The following is a 9165-nucleotide window of genomic DNA, read 5'->3' as shown; positions in this document are numbered from 1 at the left end:
GTGTGTGTGTGTGTGTGTGTGTGTGTGTGTGTGTGTGTACACGGTGTGCATGAGCATGTGCATGTAGAGACTCCCTGGACGGTGGAGCCAGGAGATGTCAATGGCTTGGTCCTGCTGCTTCCCTGAGGGCTGGCCAACTGCTGTGTCAGCCAGGCCCACCACCCTTCTTAGGCAGGTCCAAGGCAGCTGACCTGCTCTCTGCTCTGTTTCCAAAGCTGGGTCTCAACGTGACCTCTCCATAGAGCTCAGCCAAGAACCAGTCTTGCGCAGACTCATGCAGACATGCAGCTCTAGGAGGAGCTGTTCCCTCAACGTCCCTCTCAGAGGGGAAAGGAGTCAGTAACTGTGAAGCTGTCAGAAGCAAACCTTCCTGAGGGCATTTGCACTGTTAGGCCAGAGCAACTCCATATTGGTCACATCTGCTGCACCATCATACAAGATGGCAGGTCGAATAGAGGAGCAGAGAGAGCCTGCCCACACTATCATCCTCCATTGATCCATAAACCCTGACTGAACGTACTTCACAGGCTAAGCCATCTTTCCAGGCCCGTTGTTGTTTGTTTATTGAGACAGGATCTTAATACGTAGTCCAAGTTGGTCTCTCTCTTTTCCAGACAAGGTCTCAACCGCTGACTGAACTCCTAACAACCCCCCTGCCTCAGTTCCCCAGTGCTGGGACTATACTGAGGCAGCACGGTGAGCTTCAGATAGAAACATTCCTAACTTACTGGAGGGGTCTCTGGACAGAATGGGTCTAGATCACTAAGGAACAAGGAGCCCTGACTCCCCAAAGCCTAACCACAAAGCTTTTCAAACCTCTGCTTCAAAGCCATGGCTCAGGCGAGCACCTTGGGTAGTTCCTGCACCTGTGTTACTGCTCTCTACACAAATGCGCTCATCTGGAAGCATGGAGCCTGCACTAGGTGCACAGCCCTCGGATTTGGTCCGGATGGTTCCCACTTTATTTTTAAAGTTCTCTGATAGTACCCAACACTACACTGTTCAGCCTGGCCAATTAGCCCGTGTCTTCAGAATATGGCCTACAGTGACCTATTTTACTGTTTGGCTTCGACTGAAAACAGAATTGCAAGCCAGGCAAGGGGTACACTCCTGTAATCACAACATTTAGGAGACAGAGGTGGGAGGATCAGGAGTTCAAACCCATTGTTGACTACATAGCAAGTTGGAGGACAGCTTGTGCTACATGAGACCCTGTCTCAACTCTAGCTCCCCGCAACCCCCCAAAAATGCCAGTCATGGTGGTGGCTCATGCTTACAATTCCAGGATTTGGGAGATGGAAATAGGAGAATCCACTAGAAACTCAATGCTAGTCAGTGACACAGTGACATATGCCGAGGGGCAGTCACCATTTGCTTCAGGGACCACCAGGAAATTCCCCAGCAATGCAAGGTAAAAGACAATGATTGGCTTCTAAAGTAAAGAACAGGTGAAGATTAAATCATAAGCCATTCTAGAAGATTCCAGTACCTATAACCTGGCCTGCCTGAAAAGTGATACCCACCTTCCCTGCCCCACTGGGTTGCCCTAAGCTGACTTCAAAGCTGTTGGAGACTCCCTACTCTGAGCGAGGGTAGGGGGACCGGCCAGGGGCAGAGGCATGCAAAGGGGGGATGTGAAGAAGACCAGTTACCTGACAGACAACGCTATCATAGTGAGCCAAGGCACGGGCATGGGGGGAGGAGACACAGGGAGTGTCGCAAAGTTTCCTTACATTTGGATGAGAGCCCTCTGCAATGGTGGAGAGGGAGAAGTTATCGTTGTGGAGTTCAGATGGGGTCCGGAATTTGCTGGAAGGACAGAAGGAAGAAGGGAGAAAGTCAAGAGATTGAGGCAAACTGCAGTAGTAGCTGCAATGCCTCGGCTTCACTGTCAAATACTGTATTTACACCATCAATAGAGAAAGGCACATCAGGACCTGACCTGCCACCGGGAACAAACTTCAGCCACTTAAACCAATCCAATACTTTCTTATCCTCTGGGATTTTTATATTTGACATAGCGCACTGGGACTTTGAAAGAACTGCCAACGATATGAACAACTATGACCGTGTTTGTGCACGCCAGGCAATTACAACTGCATCAAGACAGCCATCTGGCCAACAGCAATTGTACGATGCCAGCAACTGTAGACACAATCCAATTTCAGAGATGCTAATATGTGAGAAGAAATATGTATCTTAGAATCAATAAATGTCGGCAGTATCTGCAGGGGTGAATGCACACGGTACCCTCAGAGTAGTGATTCCCCTTCTCAGGCATCAGCCATCAACAGCTGCCCCAACCGAAGCGGCCCCATGTCCCTGCTCCCTGCACACCATTGCTTTAGTCTAGCCATGGAATGAAGAGTCAAGGGTCCTGGCTTGTGTCCCTCTGGAGTGCTCGTGGGCACAGATTTATGTCCCTGCCTCAATGCACAGGGACAATGGAGGAGGGGCCCTTTCAGCCCCAGGGCGGTTAGCTGGAAGGTCACGGGTCTGCCGTTGTCTGCACAGGAGCAACAGATGGTGTTTCGTCTTTTTCCCAGGACCCAGGGAAAGTCCTTCAGTCACAGTCTCTGGAGGGAGTCTCAGGCCAGTGGGATTGGTACGGGGAGAGATGGAAGGCCAGTGCTACAAAAACTGCCTCTTGGGTCCAGAGGAAGCCAGTGGCTCATCTTCTTTTGAGACTTCCCGGACACTTTGAAAAGGGTTTTTTATTTTGCTTAGTGATCAGAGAGCTCTTTTCCTAGTGCATAAGGTCACGTTTGAGTGTTTAAGGGATGGATTTCATGGTAAATGTGGGTCAACTCTCAGAGGCACAGTCAAAACAAAATCCTGCATTCCTGTGTGGTCCGTAAACTACACAAGAGTTAACTCCAACCCTCATCACTGCTAAATTCTACTGCGTTGGGAACAGGGGTTGACCAGCATTTGCGTGTGTGTATGTGCGCCAGTGTGCACGAGCCTGAATATATGTATGCAAAATAGGCACAACTTCTCAAGAGTAAAGCAGATCACACCTAAAGGGCGGAGGTGGACACAGAGAGGCTACTGTAGGCTCTCACACACTCTCAAAGGATGAGCGTGAACAGTGACCTAGAGACTAACGTACAGCTCATGCTTTCAGGGGTGAGCCTTTATCTTATTTGGGTCTCGCGTAGCTCAGACTGGCTTCGACCTCCCTGGATAGCTGAGGATGACCTTGGATTTCTGATCCTCTAGCTTCTACCTTTCCCAAGTGCTGGGATACACCCCATCCGCATGGTGAACGGGATCAATGGTAGCTCTGGGCATTGGAGGCCAGCATCCTGTCAACTGAGCTAACTCTCTAACCTAAAAGGCGAGCTTTTCAAAGGTAATGCGGTGTGGCAGTAACATCTCTCTCCTCAGCATCCACTGAGGAGGAGCTGATACTAAATGACAGCAGGTGTGAAGGGGCTGAAGTGACTCCATACTGATTTGTGAGCAAAATCTTTTCGCTGACCACTGGGTGTCAAAGAGCAGAGAAGCAGGTGCAGGCAGGGTGGGCAGAGTGAGTGCAGTCATTTACTGAGGGACGTGGTGCATGCTAGAAGCCCTCTCTTTAACACTCTTTCCTGGGATTCGGATGCTGGAATGTGGGTTGATAGGTGTGCAGGCCCAAGGCTCCATTCGGCACATTTTACATACGAACAGATAAACTTGGGTGGACTTTTAGCCTGAGCCAATGGGCTAGGGGACGGGTGCCAGAGACCCTCCTGGGAACAGTCTCAGCTGGGGCTGGGTGCCTCTGGCCGACAAAGGCTGCCGGGTACACACTTACTTGGTCCTTCGCAGCTTGGTATTCTCAGTCTTGAGCAGATAGAGCTTCTTGGCAAAGAACACAGTCATCATGAACAGGAGGAGCAGCACCAGAGCAGCTGAGCCCACAGCCACGCACATCACCTGGAAGTCGGTGATGATGGACTCACAGCGCATGCCCTTGTGCCAGATGTAGTCCTGAGTGTTACACCTACAAGGACACAGGGCAGGAAGCAGTCTTAGCCACAGCTACAGCCCTCCTCTGAAGCCAACACTCAAATCAGCAGCCTGCTCTGAGACTATAGAACTGCAGCATCCCCAATCTGAGCAGATGCAGCTGTTCTATGACACGAGCTAGGTGTTCCAAAGCCCATGATAGAAGCGAGGTGAGCAGAGCAGAGAAACTGAAGGGAATCTCTGAGCTACAGAATTGTTAAGTGACTGGAGAGAAGAGAATCCTGGACTTTTGCCTTGCAGGGATTCCCAGAATTCTGCCTGCCCTGGCTCTGGACAAAAGACGGCTGCTCTGACTCAAGGTGAAATACTGGGACCTGCCTTGCATGGGGCAGCCTCTAGCCCATCCAGGTCATGTGACACTGAGAAATAAGGAGCTGACAGACACACAGAGATGGGTGGATATTCTCTTCTTACCCCTGCAGCCCCACAGGTTCTGCCCCTAAAGCTTCTTAGTACTGTGGGAACTATCCTGCCAGAATAGTGAGAATCAATCCCTGGGGTGGGTTTTCGTCCTTTTGTTGAGTGACTTTCTCCTGCCCTTGGGGACATTCCCAGGCTCCAACTCTTCCAATGACATTGCTGTTTCCATGGGAACCAGGCTGCTTCAAAGAGGAAAGATGTGGAAGGATACAGAGGCAGGCAAAGGAGGGAGGACATGAACCTAAGGTGAATGACAGACTAGAAAAAGGGGTACAGAGATGGAACGATGCCCCAGCAAAGTGGCTCCTTCACATCCAGAACAGGGTGGGGAAATGTGCCTAGTAATGGATTTCTGTGTTTCAGCAGAATCTCCCGGCAAAGGGAGGTACAGAAGATCTGTTTAAGGCTGCTAGTGGATGCAGACCCCTCTGTGTGGGGGCCCTCTCACCCAGTGTTCTAGAAAAGTTCTGCCATAGCTCAGATCCTTTCCCTGCAGCGGGTCAGGGTAACGGAGACAAAGGCATGCTGCAGACTGCAAGGAAAGACTCGGCAGTCTCCTGTGAGTGGAATGTAAAATAGTGTGCAAGCAGCCGCCAGGCCTGGGTGTGCAGAGCGGAAGCGGGAGCCTGGACAGCGGTCTGGGTGTGATCTTGGGGCAGAAGCTGAGCAAGAGGGCATCGGTGTAGGCCATGTGGAAGCCCTCCTGTGGGGAAAACAGCCATGCAGACTAGCCAGGAGGACAATCTTTCTCTTACTGGAGAATTCTCCAAGAGGACCAGGAGTTCTGGGCACTTTCACAGTTCTCCAAAGGCAGCCAGAGCTCCAGACTTCCCACAGTGGTGGGAAGCTCACTTTGAAGGTAAAAATGTCAGGCCCCCAGTAGGATGAAAGATGATTTTGCAGAGACTCTGCTGTCCCCATCCTGAAAATATCCCTTATAGTTCCCCAGACTAAAGACAGAACAAGCTCACAGGGTCTTCTACACTTTTGGTGATCTTTAACTGACAAATTCTTTACAATCCCCCCCCCCCAATTTCTTCTCTTTCTTTTTTGAGTCAGAATCTCACTGAGCCCAGGGTGGCTTCAAACTCACTATGTAGCTGAGGCTAGCCTTGAACTCCTGTTTCTTTTGTCTCTGCCTTGCAAGTGCTAGGATTACAGTCATTGGTTACTATGTTCCTCCGTCTCTGCCTTGCAAATGCTAGGATTACAGTCATTGGTTACTATGTTCCTCCGTCTCTGCCTTGCAAATGCTAGGATTACAGTCACTGGTTACTATATTCCTCCATCACCATAAAATTTTGATCAAGGAAATTACTCTTGGGAATGGCTGGACAACTCCAACCAGAACTGTGTAGTCACATCCTGCGTGGATGATCCTAGTGCCGTGACCATCTAGGAAATGACATCAGAACTGGAACTCGAGCTGTGATGCCAGGGTGCTACAGTCAAAATTTAAATGCATAAGAACAAAGGAAGGAAAAGAAACACTGAAGCATTTAACATCAACATCATCATCATCATCATCATCATCATCATCATCATCATCATCATCATCATCAGATGAGCAACATCTGAGTATGGCTCAGGCATGTGAGTCTAGCACTTCAGGAACTCAAGGCTAGCCTTGGCTGCACAGAGAGTTCAAGGCCAGCCTGGTCTACAGAAGACCTTGTCTTTTAAAAACAGCAAGGAAGGGCTGAGCATGGGGGTGTCCACCTAAACCCTAGCACTTGGGAGGCAGAGGCAGGTGGATCTCTGTGAGTTCGAGGCCAGCCTGGCCTACAGAGTGAGTTCCAGGACAGCCAGGGCAATACAGGGAAACCCTATTTCAAAATAAAATTTAAAAAAATGAAAACAAGCCAGGCAGTGGTGGCGCACGCCTTTAATCCCAGCACTCGGGAGGCAGAGGCAGGCGAATCTCTGGGAGTTCGAGGCCAGCCTGGTCTACAAGAGCTAGTTCCAGGACAGGCACCAAAAGCTACAGAGAAACCCTGTCTCGAAAAAACCAAAAAAAAAAAAAAAAAAAAAATGAAAACAAGAGCTCGTTAGAGGTCTGGCGAGAACAAGACTACAGCTCTCCACTTAAAGAACCACCCAGCCCACCCTCGACTGCACGATCCTTCCACCGGGAACGGTTTCCCATCAGGCAACTCTCCCTGTGAAGGCATTCCCAGAGGTGAGGTGACTGGGAAACTCCTGATGAGGTGTGGGATCGGGGACATCTAAACTCTTTTTGAAAACTTTATGCACTTACTATCCCACAAAAGGCAGTCACCAATTGGAAGCAAACCACCACCCCAAATCAAGAACATCCACAGACCAGGGAGAAGATTCAGCTGGACTCCACCCGTGTGTGCGGCTGCTCGAGGTGCTGCCCTAGGGCTGAACTCTAACTTTCCACACCTGTGCCTCCTTCAGAGGAACCCGGCTCTCTCGGGCCAAACACAGACAGCTTGGCAGAAGCACGGGGCAGCCATCTTAACTTCCCAGAAGGGTTGCAAGCGAGCTTCATCTACTAGAATGGCTACTTTCCTAAGCTCTTGGAGAAACCCCTTCACTTTCCCTTTAAGGTTGAGTGGCTGGGCCCAGTTCTTAGAGGATTTATGAAATATTACTTCTGAGGACTTTGTCCTAATGGTAAGATCATAAGTAGCTTTTTTTTAGGGGGGTGGGGGGTATGTAGCCCATGATGGCTTCAAATTCACAATTTTCCTGCCTCGGCCTCCACAGTGTTGCGGTTGCAGGTGTGTACCTAACATGTTAGGAGTCAGTCCTGTGAATGTCCCTCCTCTGGGAAGTCTTCCCCTTTGCTGAGGCTGCCCCACCTACGCTGCTCAGACTTTACCAGCACCGGAACACCTGCCACTCCCTTACCTGCAGAAAGCCCCTATGTTCTCCACCAGGTAGCACTGGCCGCCATTGTGACAGTAACTGGGGAAGAGGTCACACACAGACCGGCAGGAACCGTTGTGCTTGACAAAGCCAACTCGGCACTCTGTGCCATTTCCGCCTGAGGCCAGGTCCCTGCCAGGATCTCCTGGGCGGGGCCTGAGAGAGATGCTGCTGCCAGGGACCATCCCCAGAGTATGCTGTGGAGGGACAGCATGCCACCGGCTGGTGGGCTGTCCTGTCCCAGGCCCCACACCAGGCTTCTGGGAGGGCAGGAGGAGGTCATTCTCATCTTCCAGGTCTCCAGCTCCTACTGCATCCTTGTCATCATCCTCTTCCTCTTCCTCCTCTTCCAAATCATCATAGAAGGACGTGGTGGGGTAGAAATCAGACTCGTCAAAGGGGGTGAAGTCATCATATAAGTCAAGCAGGCTCCAGGAAGGGGTTTCTCCTTCGGTGTCAGGGTGACTGTCTGAGGCTCCTGGTGACCCTGGGAAGCTGCCCACGTCTGCACCATGACCCTCACTATCCAACCCTTCAAAGTAGTCGATGTCAATTATATCTGAGGTTGGATGGGTCTCTAGATGACCTCCAAGGGCATGAGTGGGCTCTGGCCCTTGAGGCTCAGGTGTGCTGCCTCCCAGGTTCAGCCAAACCTCCAAGGGCTTCTCCTTAGGGAGTTCAGAGACTGGGCTAGTCTTATCATGGGTAGTGGGGGAGGGAGGTCCACTGGCTTCAGTAGCCTCAGGGGTGGCAGGAGGCATTGTAGATGACCCAAGGGCCTCAACAGGAGCTTGGAGTGTAGCTGGGAGGGTCTGGGCGTCGCCACTGCCAGTCTCTGCAGTCACTCCAGCCAGGCCTGGGCTATCTGTCTCCAGCCAGGCAATGCCAGTCACTGCAGCTGATGCCTCCTCCTCTGTCCCGACCCCACGGCCCACCGCAGCCAGCTCACGGCCGGGCGCTGTCCACGAGGTCTCATCTTCCCCAGCTGCTGGCAGGCCGGCTTCCTCCCGCGTGTCATTGGCACGCGGTTCCCATGCAAGGCCGCTCCTCACCAGCTCTTCAGCCTCGATCGCGCTGCCTGCTTCGCGTGCTGTGGGAGGGAGGGCGAGGGGGGTAGGGTGTTAAGGTGGCGTGTGAGGGTGAGAGAGCTTTGAGAGACCCAGTAGACCAGGGTCCACCCTGGGACACTCCTTCGGTTTCCAAGGCCACGCCCCACTTCTAAGGCCCGCCCCCGAGGAAATACACCTTGCCTGTGGTTTCCCGCCCCAGACAACGCCCGCAGTCTGAGAGGCTAGGTCAGGGTAGTCCACCAACTCTGGCTCATCCTCGCCTCATCTTAGGGACCCCGCCCCGCCCACAAGCCCCGCCCACAAATTTCACCCAGGCCCCGCCCCTGTGCAAGACCCCGCCCCTACCTCAAGACCCCACCCCCACTCTAGCCCACCCTGCCATCTCCTCCCCGGCTGCCGCCTGCTCCCCGTGGGCCTGTGGTACCCCCCCCCACACACACACAGGTCCTCTCCTCCTCCCGCGCCCCTTTCCCGCCCAGGTCCCCGGCTGCAGGCCAGACGGTGCCCCGCCCCCTTGTCACGGCTTGGGGACTCCACCTGGACCTGAAGGCAGCCAGCGAGAGCCCTGGCAGGGGTGGGGCGCAAGGGCTGGCTGGGGTCGCGGTGGGTACCTACCCGGCACGGAGCCAGCGATGAGGACCAGCGTGGCCCCCAGAAGCAGCAGCGCTGGTGGCGGCCCCCGACTCGGGCCCCCGCCTCCAGCTCGGCCCATCGTGCGGAGCAGCCCCGGCCGCTGTGCGCCGTGCGCGCGGCTTGGCTGCGC

At 52.9% G+C, this 9165-nt stretch overlaps 1 protein-coding gene across 3 annotated transcripts in view; it reads right to left on the bottom strand.

Annotated features, from left to right (window-relative positions):
* The window catches only part of Cspg5 (chondroitin sulfate proteoglycan 5), a 14132-nt gene extending 4973 nt beyond the window's left edge, over positions 1–9159 (bottom strand). For 2 of the 3 annotated variants that reach the window (XM_005347988.2, XM_013346622.2), the window contains exons 1-4: positions 9018–9159; positions 7315–8422; positions 3803–3991; positions 1653–1809 (exon numbers count right to left, since the gene is read on the bottom strand). In XM_005347988.2, the coding sequence (XP_005348045.1) occupies positions 1653–1809; positions 3803–3991; positions 7315–8422; positions 9018–9114 (1551 nt within the window). In that variant the 5' untranslated portion in view covers positions 9115–9159. The remainder of the gene's footprint in view (positions 1–1652; positions 1810–3802; positions 3992–7314; positions 8423–9017) is intronic. The other variant, XM_005347989.2, reaches the window with a different exon arrangement.
* Between the last annotated feature and the right edge of the window lie 6 nt (positions 9160–9165).

This window comes from Microtus ochrogaster, chromosome 5 (genome assembly GCF_000317375.1).
Source record: "Microtus ochrogaster isolate Prairie Vole_2 chromosome 5, MicOch1.0, whole genome shotgun sequence".
In the NCBI taxonomy this organism is placed as follows: domain Eukaryota; kingdom Metazoa; phylum Chordata; class Mammalia; order Rodentia; family Cricetidae; genus Microtus; species Microtus ochrogaster.
The sequence above is the reverse complement of the archived record's forward strand: the minus strand, read 5'-3'. Positions and strand labels throughout refer to the sequence as shown.